Consider the following 15,857-nt stretch of genomic DNA (forward strand, 5'->3'; position numbering starts at 1 on the left):
CATACAGCAGACTCCAAAATGGCAAATGAGATGTGGAGGTTGTGAGGTAATTAATATCTTCAACCGCATGTAGAAAGAGTACAATCAAAAATGAGACAGGGCTACAAACTCCCAAACCTGACCCCAGTGACATACTTGCTCCAGCAAGTCTCTGCCTTCTAAAAGTTCTATAACCTCCTCCAAACAGCATCACCTACTGGAGACCAAGTATTCCAATACCTAAGCCTATGAGAGACATTTTCCATTCAAACTAGCACAAGACATTATCATTCTCCTAGGAAGTCACACAACATATGAGTCCACTTACCTGAGCAGTCCAGCTCGATGGAACACATAGAGATCATGCTCTAGTGTACAATTGTTAAATGGGACGACCTTTACAAAGTTCTGGATGAGGACAAACTCAGGTGTGAGATGAGGCACAGATATCAAGCAGAAGTTTTTATCCTAAAAATGATTTTTAAAAATCAATAAGACATTTGGAGAACAAAAGAAGCCATTTAATATTAAACAAATCCATGCTAAAAAAAAAAAAAAAGAAAAGAAAAGGAAAAAAAGAAAAAAAAGAAAAGAAAAAAGAAAAAAACATGGGAAACAGAAGTGAGACAAAGCACAAGTTTCACTTTTCTACCATTTGGAGTCATTAATAAAACTCATAGAGCCAAATAACTAAGAGGAGATGGAGAAGACACCATTGAAGCTGACTGAGAGCTGAACAAATGGCTGTAACATAGAGTGGCCCATTCAGAAGCACTCTTTTACAGAAGTAGATTCCCATTGTTGCAGCTGCTTTGAGACAGGGCTGTATTATATGAAGCCAAACCTGACCTCCAACGCATAACTCATATCCTCCTGCCTCAGCCTCCCGAGTTCTAGGATCACAGATTTAGAGATATGTTCTATCACAATCAATTCCTAACACTTCATCTTACTGACTTTAATTTTGTAGCTCTGGAGATTGTACCCAGAACCTGGCATATGCTGGGCAACAACTCTACCACTGAGCCATCTCACCAAGGACTCTACCACTGAGCCATCTCACCAAGGACTCTACCACTGAGCTGTCTTACTAGCCTTTTCTTTTCTTTTCTTTTCTTTTCTTTTCTTTTCTTTTCTTAATCTTGAGAAAAGTTTCACTAAGTTGCCCAGACTTTTCTCTGTAGTCCATGCATGTCTTGAACTTGTAATCCTCTTTCTTCAGCCTTCTAGGTTTCTAGATTACAGGCCTGTGCTATGATACCTGGACCAGATTTTTGAACTAGGACCATCACATTTGGGAATTTAGTTTTATCAGTGAGTAAACCAGACAGCATATCATAACAATGGCCTTGAACTTAAGACAGGAAATTTATAGAAGCTTGGCCCCGCCTCTGAAATTTGAGTGGTACTCCAGGCTTTTCTGCCTTTAAAACTCTTTGGTTATAAATGACTCCTCTGTCATGTCATCATCCTTTCAAGGTGACAATCTAAAGGCAAGCGTGAACCCCAGAAGACACAGAAGGATCAGCAAGTCCAGACAGATGCCATTTACCTCTCTAGACCTTGCTCTCCCAGGTGCCAGGTGGTCACATGTGACCAATGAGACTTTGCATTGTATGTAGCTGGTGTGATTGAAAAACTAAATTCTTAATTTAATATCACTTAATTAACTTAATTTCATTAATTTAAACTTTAAAGACTGGCACCAAGTTTCATTCCATTTATTGGACAAGGTAGGGGTGAGAGAGAGACACAGAGAGAGAGAGAGAGAGAGAGAGAGAGAGAGAGTCATGTCAATCTATCCACCCCAACTTGAATATAGGAAGTTTCTTATCTAACTGCAAATCACATGAGACCTGAGACCTAAATAAAATTAAACACTGCTGAGGAAAATCCATTTCTTATACTGAGATGTGCTGCAATCTAAAAACACTGTACTTCAAAGTTTGGTGTGAGGATGAGGAATATAACACAGCTCATTAGCACTGTTGACACTGATTGCATGCTGCAAAGGCTGCATCTGAGACATCGAACTGGGTGAAATGTGTTATAATCAGGAGTTTCATTTCTTCCTTTTTATTCTTTGTTGGCGCTGCGACTGGAACATTCACTCCAGTGTCTAGGACAGTACAGCTCGAAGCTCTCTGTGTTCTTCGAAGCCACTTGATCCTGCCCCAGGTCCCCACAGAGGCAGCCTGCTCTTCCCAGAGCTAATTTGTCCCTTTGGGACTTTGCCTCCTCTTGAACCCTGTGAAGGTATTACTTGGGCTAATCCAAGGCCCTCGGGACATCTTGCAGCCCCAAGGAGTGAGTCATTATTTGAACTTATCTTCCTTCTTTCTAGCAAAATAACACAGCTTCTTTCAGAGAGACTTTAGAATTACAATGCTGAGCTACTCAAGCCGAAAATAAGGACTGGGTGCCAAGTCTCGGTGGGCTTCCTCAGGGAGGGGGTGCTGACGATAATGAGTTGCTTCAGCTTGGATTTGAGGGATTAAGGGTGAAGTAATGATGGTATTTTGTTCCTGGATCCTTATATCCCCAAGTCAAATAGAGTAAAAAACGTAAACATGTCTTCTGCCCATTAAAATCCAGTCTTACTTTTATAATGTGAATGTTGAAATAGGAATGAAGCTCGGTGAAATGTCTTTAAGGCATCTTTGAGGGAACCAGCTTTGAAAATTCTTTGTTTGAGTTAATCCACATTGCTCTATGAGCTTTGAAAATGCCTCAAAAATCAATTTAAAGAAACCACAGCGGGGACTATATTGCCCTATTCTAAGGCTGTTTCATTTCTTTAAAAAAAAAAAAAAAAAAACAGCAAGTAAAATCTAAGAACATGTAATTAAACTATATCTGTTTTTGTCTCAACATACCAAGTGGAAAGGACACGTAAAACAACAGAGTCTCTGCTTTAAGTTTGCCTAGTGAAGAAGTACACTTGTACATATAACTGTCACAGCTAAGCATCAGAAAGGTCCTTCTGAAGACCTACTGTTTCCCTTGATTATCGTCCTTCTTCACTTCCTTTCCTTCCCATGGTAAGCTGTTGGCTGGGATCCCCATCTCCAGACAACAATGGGACAATGGAGGGGCTCAGAGTCTCTAAGTTGGAGGAGTATGTTTGTACTTTGATCTCAGACAATGTCCAACACGGGATGAGCTCCTTCTACATTCCAGCCACCGTGTTAGGCCCCAGGAATGAGTGTGGAAGAAAAGCCAAGCTGCAGATCAACCACAAGTTTCCTCCTTCCCACCTGCCACAAAGCATTATACTGATGCCCGGATAGTCTGAGCCAATGTAAACCAGACAGCGATCCAACAATCGCAGGCACTAAGGATTCCTAACTACTGGCATTTTCATATATGGCTGTGAATTATTTAATCCCAATAAAATACTGGAATGTTGTCTCTAAAAGAAACAATCCCACAGCAGACACACTACCGGAAAAAAAAAATTGCAATATTTTCTATTTTTAAGAGTTCACGACGTGCCACTTGGCCATCTTTTCAGAATGGGGGAGCAGTTCAAGCCTCAACATTCATAGCATGTTAAATGTCTGTACAAGAAATATTCTGTCTTTCTATAAGTTAACTACAAAACCAATTTTCTTACTCAGAATTCGGCATGTACTCACGGGAAAAAGACTGAAAACAAAACTCATAAAATCCAGGGACCTGTAAATAAGACAGTGAACAATGTTACTGGGCCGCAAATAAATGTAGCATCATGCATGAGACAGTTCATTATATACCCTACCCCCTTTCAGCAGTTAGCCAGCCAGAGTAGTGTCTAATCACTTACACGGGTGAATGCTAATCATTTGCATACACTGTAGGCTTCCTGTGGCAGCAACGAAGAATCTTTGAACACTCTCACTGTGCCCAGTAATATCTGTGCAGTTAAAAGGCAATACTAACGATGGGCATTCTGTGGACATGATCGACCCTCCCTTCTTGGAAGGGTTAAGGAGAGATTTGGTTGTGTGATACTGGCTATTCTGATCTTTTTTATTTTATTTGCAAAATATTTTCTAAATAGCCACATTTGTGCCTTCATAGACAAATTATAAGGTGTCATCAAACTAAATAAAAAAATAACTGTCTATGCACAATTTTATCTAAAAGCAGAAAAAAAATAAGCATAAGACAACTGTAGAAGGCGACTCCAGGCTATTTATTCTGCAATGTAACTGAAATAAAAAGATTTCCCTTTTCAACCTCCGTGATCTCCATAACGTTGAACATTTAATATCTAAAAACCCATACTTTTAGAACCTAAAAGGTGAGGATTATGTTTAAATGCACCCTCTAAAAAGGAAATGACCAGCACTGTCTTTGGTTAGTTCAAAGGTACTGTAGAACCTTCTGCTCTATCAAAATGGGTACACATCAAAATGGGCACATATTTCCCTCTTCAAAGCATTTTGTGGATAAGGTTGTAGTAGGTGACTGCTGAAGGCGATGCTCAATTCAGGCATCAGGCTATGGTCCCTATTCAGACTGAGAAATGGGGGCCACAAGCATAGCATACACAGATGCTTTTTAGGGACAGGAAGTGGGAGCCAGACTTTGTCTGCCAGACATCATGCCTCCTTCTTCTGATAGTTTCCCTGAATTGTAGGGTGTTCCTTTTACCCCCTCTTATCTTACATTTTGGTGTGTCTCCTGCTCCAGATTAAGAGTGGAGCATGAGGCAAGAGACTGACTACACATTAAACTACAGGAATGAGCACCGAGTCAAGTAGGCCTCTTGACACTTTGGCCGCAAAGCTCAGCGCCAACCAGAAAACCTTCCCATGGGATTCTTCTGCAGACCTGAGACTGTCCCTGTCTTCTGAGACTGGGACCAACAGCAGGGAGTCAGAGTGAATAGGTAAAGAAAAAGTTCCTCCTCAATTTGATTATCCAAGTCTGGGACCTAGCATTGTCTAACGTAAGCCCTATCACTGGACTTATCCTCAGTTGTGCCAGCCTTGTTTCAAGTGGGTTTTCTGTTGCTTGCATCCAAACACAGTACAGACTCAAAGGCTTGGAGAAATGCACACTATCCAGAATGGAGACAGTATGTGGCTACACAGGACTTTTCAGATCTCCAACCATGGTACAGGTGAAATAGACTGGAACAGATATTTATGTCCCATTCTGTAGGTTTTACCCAAATTTTATGGACTAGCACCTCTGGATGGGGCCCAGAATTCTATTGTTTTAGGATCCCCAGGACATGGGGTCTGGTTTAAAGACCACACACTGTGAAAAAATTATTGCCAAAGAAGTTCTTAGCACAGCAGACAAACTGGAGATCAGCACTTGCCTCGCCTCATATTTCTCATCAATACAAAAGAGTTGAATACAAAAGGCAGCAGATTCTCCCAGGTAGATGGGGCGGAAGTGGGAGGATTCCTCAGAAAACAGAAAGGACGGCGGAGAGCTCTCACTACTCAAACTGAGGTCTTCATCGCCCATGATGGAAAGCATGCTGAGCTTCTGGTCTGTATCCTAGAGAAGCAGAGAGGGGCAAGCAGAAGGGAGCCACAGAGCTTTAATAAGGCTAGCTTTGTGCTGTACTATTCATATGATGACTGTTACTGTGTTTTACGATGCCTGGGACACTATCTCTACATGTCCTGTTCCTAATGATGCCTGTGACCGCCTCGTCAGAAACAAACCACCCTGTGGAGGTCCATCTGAAGAACTTCTTAATGAGATTCAAAATGTACAGTGATACAAACAACTTCTCATACAAAGGCCAGAAAACAAATGTTTTAATTTGTTTAATTGTTCTACTGGGTAAAGATTAGTATGGTAGAATTATATTATACACATTAAAACTGCCAGCAAGCAAGTTCTGTTTCAGAACAGAAAACGGGTTTCGTTAACTTTTTGTGGTATAGCATTTCTGGACCTTTAGAATATTCAGGTGATTCTGGAAATGAGGTGGAGCTGGGAAAGGGACACTTGACCTCAGCCGCCAGGGAAGTTAACACAGTGCATCCACTCTGATTTGGGGGTTAAACTTGACTCCTTCTGAGATCCTTCTGGAATTTTTAGTTAATCAAAGTTACACAAGCATATAGTCAAAATATTAGTAGTAAAACTTGATAAAGAAAGCCAGCTGTCCCTTAACCCCCTGCCCTCCCATCAGGTATCACTTTTAACCTTTTAGTTTCTTGGGGTACTTATCTCTACTTCTGAAAAAACACGCTACGCTTCTGCTTTTTAATCCATCAATTTAAATGTTTTTCTTATTGAACACTGAAGTGATGGATATATCTAAACCACTTCCACCATTCCTTCCAAGTATTCTATCTCCACAGAATAATTAAATTACAGTTCTCGCTCCATCAGCATTGTTATGATATATTGCAGATTACAGAATACAGATAATGTCATGATATGTCATTACATACACTAGGATGCATTGTCGACACCATGAACAAAGCAGTATAATAAAACTCCATTCTCATTTGTGTACTTTATTTTTATTTGCTTGGTTTTCAATTTTTTTCACGTTTTGTAAGATTTGGGGAGTGTTGGTCAAATGTTTTCTAAACAATCAGGTATTTGAAATGATCTATGAACTTCAGTTTCTCTCCCCTGCCTATATTCAGGACAAGCTCCAGCTTGTGATGGTTTGAAGGAGGAAATATGTCCCCTGAGATCAGGCATTTGCACACTCAGGGCACACTTGGAGATGCTGTTTGTGAAGGTTTAGGAGGTGTGGCCTTGCTAAAGGAAGTATGTCACTGAGGGCAGGCTTTGAGAACGCACTGCCTTGCCCTACTTCCAAATTATCCTATTTTATGCTTCCTGTTGCGATGTGATGATCTCTCAGCTTCCTGCTCCTGCTGAATCTGCTACTTCCCCCCTCACCATGATGGACCTTCAGTCCTCTGGAACTGTAAGCCCAAATAAACTCTTTTGGTCATGGTGTTTTATCAGGGTAACAGAAAAGTTGTGAACACAAAGCTCTCCCAGCCTGCAGTTCCAACCTGCAAGAGAGACTGGAGAAGGAAAACAGTGACCCTCAAGAACCTGAAGACATGTGCCTCACAGGGACAGGGGACTTTGCAGATGCCACTAAAGTGAGGACTTTTGAGAAGATGGCCCTGGCTTATTCGATGGATATGATAAAATGACGAGGGAGGCATATGCTCAGATAGGGGTAGGGAGGTGCACTGTTGTGGCCCTGAAGATAGAGGAAGGTCAAAGGGCAAGGAATACATGTGCCTTCTACACACTAGCAGAGCAAGGGAATAACCCTCCACCTACACTTAGAGGCTTAGTGCAGTGAGACCTGTCTGGGAATTCTGATCTCTGGGCCTGGAAGACGACAGGCACCATTGTTTTAAGCCACTAAGTTGTGGTAATTAATTACAGCAGCAACAGACTACTCAACAAGCACCTGGCTTCTGGCTTGGGCTCCTCCATCTGAAATGGAGAACTGCACTGTCTCTGTCCAGAGCCTTTCTCCATCTGACAGCCTTGTAGAGTGGAACATGCAGTCATGTTTTTCTAGTTTCTCCATGGCATACTCACTGGGCCATTTCCCCTGGGGTGTGGCTGGTCAGCTATGTAGAGTCTGCAGGGAGTTTGGGGTCTGGGCTAGTCCTTGCCAGGCTGCCAAACAGATCCCTGTGCTCAGCTTCATTCTTTACCTCCCCTCAGCAAAATCCCAAGCCCCTGTGGAGAGTTCACACCACTTTTACTAGTCTTCCCTCAGTTCTGCTAAGCCAGTGCAAACTCCTTCATCGATTTTCTTGATTCTAAATATTTTCAAAGTGCTTATCTGCCAATAACTCCCTTCCATTCTGTTGTCTTTGTGGATTTGTGCCCTTTTCACGTCTTCCCTGTCATTTCAGTGGTTTTCTTCCCACCCCCCTCCTGGGAAGGGTCAGGAGATAAACATGGGAAATCGATCTTGCCTGCTTAGATGTCCTGGTGTGTGTGTGTGTGTGTGTGTGTGTGTGTGTGTGTGTGTGTGTGTGTGTGTGAGGGTGTCTAACGGGTTCTGGTTCTCCCTTCCTATTCCACCTGTGTTTCGGTATATAAAGTAGTGGCCTCACTCTTAAGGACTGTTAGAGAGAAAACTGTCACCTCCCACTGAATCTCCACTCTCCTTCCTGGGGCATAACCATGGGGGACATAACAATGGTTAGTGAGTGTCACAGTGTGGGCCCCTCAGAAGCAAGCCTAAGGTCAGGGTCTGAGCAGCTACCACGAACCTCTGAGAAGAGGGAAAGAAAGTGAGACAAGGAAGGAAGGACCAACACAGGCCTTCCAAGGACTGGCTCTCCACTATGGACTCCATTGTGAGCCCTCCCTGCCTCAGAGGTGGAGGAGCTGGGGTGTCCATTCCCCAGCAACTCTCCTGCTCCTCCTGGCTGCTCCCTAAAGAGCTGGAGCCAGGTACCTTTAGCCCTCTTCCTTGGGGTGCTGAGGGACACTAAGTGACAGCGGGCAGAGAGTGGTAGTCCAGTAGCAAATGCAAAAGTGGATCTGTAACCATGCTGTGCCATCTCTGTCTGCCAGCACATACTGCTCCTCCACCCCCACCCCTCCCTGAAGATAGCACAGGAACCTGTCTCCACTCCCCAGTGAAGGCAGCCTGGGAAGACAGACCTTTAGATCATCAGTCCTCCAGTCACAGCACTATTCTCCAGTTCAGGCCTGGCCATCACAAAGTGGCACTCTCCCCTCTAGCAAACTCCTTAGTTGGTCGGTATCTGGGGGTTAGACAGCAGGGGGACTGGCCTTCTTGACAGAGCTGGGACTTGTGGAAGGAGCATTCAGGGCTTGCCCCAGTGCCATCAAGGATCTGCTAATTCTGGTGGCCCGGGTCTCCCTCAGAAAGGCACAAGCTTCTAAAGGCAGCAGAGTGCAGCAGCCTGTCATCAGGAGGCCCTCTGGGATCAGGGAGAGGGTTGGCCTTGGGACAGAAAGGGCAGATCCTGCCAACCTCCTACTCAATGCCTTCCTCTGCTCTTTAGAAGGTCAAAATCCTGAATAGGACCACAGGGCATTGGGATCTCGCAACTCCCCAGTTGGTGATCAAGAAACAGATGACACAAGGCATGAGTGGAAGCAGTCTGCCAGAGGAACAGAGCTAGGGTGTGAGTGGGATGATGGGAAGTAACAAAGGAAGATGCCCTAGGGACAGCCGAAGAAGACGACTATGCCAAGGAAACCTTAGTTAACCAAATGAAGCTTGGCTTGAACGTGCAGCAAGAGAGAACTGTTACAGGAACATAAGCAGCACAAAAGTACACATACTTAGAGTGTATTACCTGGGCATGTGTGTGCATATGGTGTGTGTGTGTGTGTGTGTGTGTGTGTGTGTGTGTGTGTGTGTGTGTGTGTGTGCTGGGGGTGAACAGAACCAGGGGTAGGTGTTCTAATAAGCATTTTAGCTCTCCCAAGTTTCTTTGGGAAAAAAAGAAGAAAAAGATGTTTACTAAAATGGTAACTAATAATCAAAACACAAATAAAATATAACTTTCAGTCTGAGCTGTTCAGGGCATGTGGGGTTAGGGACTTGAGTTGCCCAGAGCTAACTCAAGGACACCAGTGGCTATGTGTTGGGGAGAGGCGTTGGAGATCAATGGGAGGACCGGGCACACAAAGGCTGAAGGAGGAGGAGGGAAGCTCACAGCCAGCAGGCATTAGAGGCATGTACATGCACAAACCTTACCTTCACATCATCAGAGAATTTACTGAAGATTGCTGACCGATCTCCAGACAAAGAAGATTCTTCACTGTCTTTCTCCTGCAAAGGACAATGAGAAGGCAAAAATCAACCCATGGTGGTTCAGAACCCAAGCTCTGCAGTGAGCAGCCAGTGTTCAGACCTCGGTGCCCCTACTAATGGCTAGGAAGCACTGAGAAAATGACAGGGCTTCAGATTCCCCATCTGTTAAAAGAAAACAAGGCAGCATCCACCTCATAAGATTGCTTTAAATGGAGAGGAGGAGGATGTGGATGGGTGTTTAGGACTCTACAGGCACCTCCTAATTCTCTCTAGACATTAGTTGTGACTCAATTTTTCTGTGTAACTTGGGAGCTGCACCAAGCTTTTATTTTAAAAAAATCCATTTTATTGAAGTATAATTAACATACGATAAACTGTATTCATTTAAAATATGTCTTTTGGAGAGGTCTGACTTGTGTGTATATGTGTATATACATATACATGAATATGTTTAAATAATGAACATATACCTCACTCCCCTAAGTTTTTGCAATTCTCTGTGCCCCTATATCTCACTGCTTCGAGTCCTTCCTGGTAACAGGCAAATACCGACCTCTTCTTTGTCACCCCATTGGTCTGTGTTTCTTGGAATTGTGGGTATGCTTTTATTGGGAGAGAGGTTGATTTCTATTTCTTTTGACATTAAAAATTAAATAGTTCATATTCTCAAACATCCTGGCAGTTTATTCCCTCTTGTTGTTAAGTATGGCCCATGTGTAAATAAACCACTATTCCTGCACACCTTCACCAACATTTAGAATGTTTAGTTTTTAAATTTTTAGTCATCCTAATAAATAAAGCATAATTGCATCTGACTATAGTTTTCATGTGCATTTCCCTATTAGCTGAGGAAATTGAATATCATTTCATTTAGATATTTTTCTTCTGGGAAATGTTCACTCCGATTCAATTCCATGTTCATTTCTATCAGGATGTTTTGTTTTGTTTGGATTGACCTTGAGGCCAGTAGCATGTTACCTAAATAGAAGAATTTTAAAATATAACTTGAAGCCAATTAGTTTCAATCCTAAAACTTCATTGCAAATTATTCTGACTGCTATGACTGACTTTCTCTTTCCATATAAATTTTCTATTTTAATTTCCATGGTATTTTTGCTGAATTTGGATTAGAGTCTTGCTGAATCTATAGAGCAATTAGAGAAACTGACATCTTGACAAACATCAAGTCTTCAAATCTATGAGTACAGGATATCTCATTCTGCGAGTACAGGATATCTCAGTCTGTGAGTACAGGATATCTCATTCTGCGAGTACAGGATATCTCATTCTGCGAGTACAGGATATCTCAGTCTGTGAGTACAGGATATCTCAGTCTGCGAGTACAGGATATCTCAGTCTGCGAGTACAGGATATCTCAGTCTGTGAGTACAGGATATCTCACTGTTGTATTTCTTTGATAAGAAAGGTTTAGCAGTTGACAATGCATGGATCTTAAACATCTTTGGTTAGACTTATCTACAAAGTGTTCCTATTTTTACTATTCTAAATGGTATGTAATTCTATTTTTATTTGTTGGCTGATGTTATATAGATATTTATATCACATCTACATAAGCTGCTTTTCACTGCCAAAAGAAAGGCCACCAGGCACATCTAGTCAGCAATCTTGTAATGGTTTCATCCAGAATTGTTTTTTGTTGTTGTTGTTGTTTGTTTTGTTCATTTGTTTGGTTTTTGTTATTGTTGTTGTTTTGGGGCTTTTTTGTTGTTTTTTGTTTTGTTTTTTGGTTTTTTTTTGTTTTGTTTGTTTTGTTTTGTTGTTTTTTGTTTTTGTCCCAATCTCTTTTGTCTCCTCTATAGGCTACAGTTTAACATATATTAGATCCCTGTGCCAGAACTCACCACCAAGCTTAACAAAATAAGTTCAACAGGACCCATGTGGTAGGGAAGGAAAGAACTGGCTCCCTGATCTTTTAGCCTTCACATTCTCACTGTAACACACACACACACACACACACACACACACAGAGGGAGAGAAAGATCGAAATAAAAAACCTTTTTTAAAATGTCTCATTTCTCTATGTTTCCAGTTCCCTGATCTTTTCTCCCACAGTATCTGCCATCAGTCCTTCTGATGCATTTTCAACCTATGCAATGCATATGCACTGTACTTTTATCTCTAGAAGTCTATGATGGATCATTTTATTATCTCCTATATCTATAACCTTTAGAGCAAATAAAATATAGTCAAAATAATTACTTTGGAGAACACAGAGTTGGGAGAAGATGGAGAAGGAGGTGGCTCTCAGAGTAATGAGGGTATGTGAATGTGATCAAAATACAGTGTATGGATGTATGAAATTCTCAGGGGATATACTAATAAAATTATTTCAGTTCCGTTTTCTAAAATGCCACTCATGAGTTTCATTCCCCTTGATCATCCAGGCCCTCTGATCTTCTTTGAAAGGGTCTACTCCTCTTTGGGTCCCCTCTTTTTGGTGTCTTCCATCTTGTTCTCCGTGCCTTTCACTAAGAGCCTCTTCTGTTTCCATCGCATATAACCTCTTGGAGGCTGGGACTGTGCTCTGGTTTGGGGGGTTCCCTCAGCACTTAGCAGGGTTCCTGACCATTAAGATCACTGGATCTATGTGGATAAAACTGTACTTGAAATACGGCACCCAATTATTACACGATGAGTCTTTTTGTGCTTTGGAGCAATCAGCCAGCATTCTTCCATAGAAAAGGAAGACTTCCACAACATGAAAATTGGGGAGGATAACCCAGGGGACCTAGTGCTAAGCCTCGGGTACTCCTTCCTTCTTCTTCCCAAGATTAGCATGCGTGTGCATGTGTGCATGCGTGCATGCATGCATGTGTGTGCGTGCATGTATGTGTGTGTTGATAGGCAAGAGGTACTTTTTCTTTTCTGGTGTGAGACTATAAAGGAGGAGGAAGGAGGTGTTGGGGCTCAGGAAACAACAGTTCCTTGCCTACTCCCAATCTTGAAGGAGTCCTTCAAGCAGAGGTTGAAGGAACTATGTAGTCCAGCTTAGATTCTACCCATGCTGGTGCTGACATAGTGCCGGGGGACTAACACTAACCTAAGGGTGAGCACTCATTTCACACATTCCTGCCTGACCCACTTGTTGACCCCTCTTTTAAGGAGGGGACCTGAGTGGCCTAGCTCCTGAGGACAAAAGGACATGCACTGATTCACTGGAGTATATGAGAAGCTAGAACCAGCCCCTCAAATACAGGCATTTTAAGACACTGGTAACTCAAATGGAACAATGCTGGATTCCTGGGCCCACCCGCTAATCCCTATCTATCTCATCACATGACCAGTTCAGGACTCCCTGGGAGTGGATTCATCCCTTGGTCTAGGTCTGGGCAGCAGCACACCACTTGTTCTGTTACAGCCACACTGGCAGCAAGGTAAAGGAAAGCTCATCCTGAGACCACACAAGTGGAGTGAAGCTGGGTGGCTCTTCGGGAAGTACTGACAGGTGTCTCTGTGGTGTAGCAAGGCCCAACCAAGACAGGAAGGAGCATGCTGGTACATTTGAGTGTGTGAAGCCTGTTAGTTTTTCAGCAACTCTGGATTGCCTAATCAGCTTCCAGGGAGCAGCTTTGTCTACGTTAGCCTCCTTTAGTCAAGGAATGTGCAGGAAGGACGGTGGAGAGGAGCTGGTGGCACCTTGAACTGGGAACAGAACTTAGCAGTATTGGTCACATGATGCTAGCTTTACAAATACATAAAATATAAGAGTTACAGGATTTTAGAGACTTGGACGAGGTTCCAGAAAGCCACAAAGACCAGGCACTGTGTGACATGGTCAGATTCCCTGGAGTGTGTCCCTGAGAGATCTCTGTATGGAGCTGAGATCATGATGCTTTGGTTGCAAGGAGACATCAGGATCTGGAGTCACGGGACCATGGTACACTCAGTAAAGTTGCAAGCACAGAATGGAGCTGGCCTAGAAGAAAGGCCATACTGCTAACAATGGCAGACCAGGGAGAGTGCCACTACCTGAGGCTGGTGAAGTTCAGATGATGCCACCAAGAGCCCAATATGCTGGGCATAGAACAACAGTATGTGTTGTTTGTTCTGCTGGGTTTAGGTTTTTGCTATGGTCTTGCTCTACCCCTGTGTCTCTCTTTCTGAAGGGACCTATTACCCTGTGCTGGCATATACTGACTATGTAATATTTTGTATTGTATTGTAGGGGCTCACAGGCAAGATTGTCTTGAGTCTTCTTCCACAGGAACTGGACTTCTGAATAGGGTTCAGACTGTTACAGACTATGGGGGGAGGGGGATGCTCTAGAAATGTTAAATGCATTTTTCCTATGAACCTTTGAGGACCATTGCATTATAATGGCTAAAGGTGACATATTTGGGTATCAAGTTGACAAGGTGTAGACTCGTGAGCATTAGTACGCTTTCACCTAGAAGATACTCCTCTGGGTGCATCGTTGAGGGCATTTCCACAAAAGTTTAACTGAGAAGGGAAGTCCAACTTAGACATGGATGGCACCATCCCACGGACTGAGATTGCAGACTGAATTCTGGAAGGGGAGGAGGAGGAAACCGGTATTCATCTCTCTTCCCCGCTTCCTGACATCAGATACAGTGTGTTCAGCAGCTTCTCTGTCACAGCTATACCATCCGCACCATGATTGCTACAGCCTCCTCACACTGGAGCCAAAATTAAGTCTCCCTTGTCAAGGTTGCTTTTGCCATGCATTTGCCACAGTAATAAGAAAGGTAACAAATACAAGATGAAGTTCCATTCTGGCCTGTATTCTACAGCATGACCATTACCTATTACAAACTTATACAATCTCACCACCTTAGTGTAAGTGGAGTCTTTCTGCAGCAGATGACAGAATTCAGTGAGGATCCTAGCACCAAAGCCCCATTCAGTGTCACTATATCCCCAGGCCCATCCCCAAGCCTCAGGGCCGGTGAAGTAGTGAGCCTTACCTGGGTCTCCACGGCCTCTGAAGAAGCATTTCCCAATGACTCCTCGGCTGCTTTCTGAGAGCCCTGGCTGTCACTCTTGATTTCGGCATCTTTGAAAAAAAAGGCAGAGTAAGGACAGAAAATAAGTGACTCACAATGCAAAGAGCCATAGGAAACTGGGTGGTAGCATGCCCAAGTGTTTTTAAGTCACGGTGGATCTGCAGGTGTCTGTTCCAAAAAGAGCAACTGGAAAAGAGTACAGGGGTCTGCCGCCCACCCTAATGCTCCCTCTGACACTCAGAGTCTAGGTTAGCTCCTCTTCAGCCCTTCTCTGCCTTCTCCACGTGGTGAAGACGAAACCATGCTGCACCAGGGAAGCTGCGCAGATGAATGATGTGCACAAAGGGTATGCGCCTGACACGAAGGCACCCCCAGCCTCTGCCCAGCTCTGGGTAACAGGCTCCTTTGATGTCAGGCCCCTTTGAAGTGTACAAACAACTGTCACCTTGTTGGATGGCAGGCTTTGAAACAGTCCTAAATTAGAAGATGGAAATACCACAATTTACTATCCAGTGCTCTCCAAACACCAAAGATTAGGAAAGGGCTATTTCTCTTTGGAAATACCATGGACGTAAGTAACGTCTGCCAGTGACGCTGGCATCAGCCTTTCTCCCATCTCCTCTTCTCCGCTGTCTCTTCCTCTTTTCCCACCTTCTGCCCCTAACCCCATGGCCCTTTCTTCCCCTCTCCAACCCTTTGCCTGGATCTTGTTATGTAGCCCAGGCTAACTTTGAACTCACACTCTTCCTGCTTCTGCCTCTGGAATACTGGAATTATAGCTGTATGCAACCATGACAGCTCCCTTTTCTGTTTTCTAAATGAGAAGAGCTGAAGCTGAGCTGTTGTTACATGCTCTACATGCTCTACAAAGGGAGGCATTTGGACATTCTTCACGCGCTTAATCTACAAAAATTGCAATGGGAAAATTGCCCCATTTCCCATTCAAAGACCTCCTCCCTCCCAAACTCTCCCTCTCTCTGCCCTCTCTATCCTCCCCTCCTTCCCATCTCCAAGTCATCGATGCCTTAACAGGTCAATTTGGAAGAAATCATCACAGTAGGAATGTTCGTCCTCCCTTCTGCCTCACCTAGGGCCCACGCCACTGAGGGATCTCAGCAGTGACATCTGCTCTCTTTGTCTGATGG

The 15,857-nt window shown here is 43.5% G+C and overlaps 1 protein-coding gene across 1 annotated transcript in view; it reads right to left on the reverse strand.

Moving 5' to 3' along the window:
* Nucleotides 1-15,857, reverse strand: part of Cfap61 (cilia and flagella associated protein 61) — a 266,015-nt gene that overhangs the window by 189,884 nt on the left and 60,274 nt on the right. Inside the window, exons 8-12 of the mRNA XM_051183146.1 lie at nucleotides 14,674-14,762; nucleotides 9,671-9,745; nucleotides 5,294-5,478; nucleotides 3,618-3,657; nucleotides 308-447 (exon numbers count right to left, since the gene is read on the reverse strand). Coding sequence (XP_051039103.1) covers nucleotides 308-447; nucleotides 3,618-3,657; nucleotides 5,294-5,478; nucleotides 9,671-9,745; nucleotides 14,674-14,762 — 529 coding nt within the window. The remainder of the gene's footprint in view (nucleotides 1-307; nucleotides 448-3,617; nucleotides 3,658-5,293; nucleotides 5,479-9,670; nucleotides 9,746-14,673; nucleotides 14,763-15,857) is intronic.

The sequence above is a fragment of the Phodopus roborovskii genome, unplaced genomic scaffold (genome assembly GCF_943737965.1).
Source record: "Phodopus roborovskii unplaced genomic scaffold, PHOROB, whole genome shotgun sequence".
In the NCBI taxonomy this organism is placed as follows: Eukaryota; Metazoa; Chordata; class Mammalia; order Rodentia; family Cricetidae; genus Phodopus; species Phodopus roborovskii.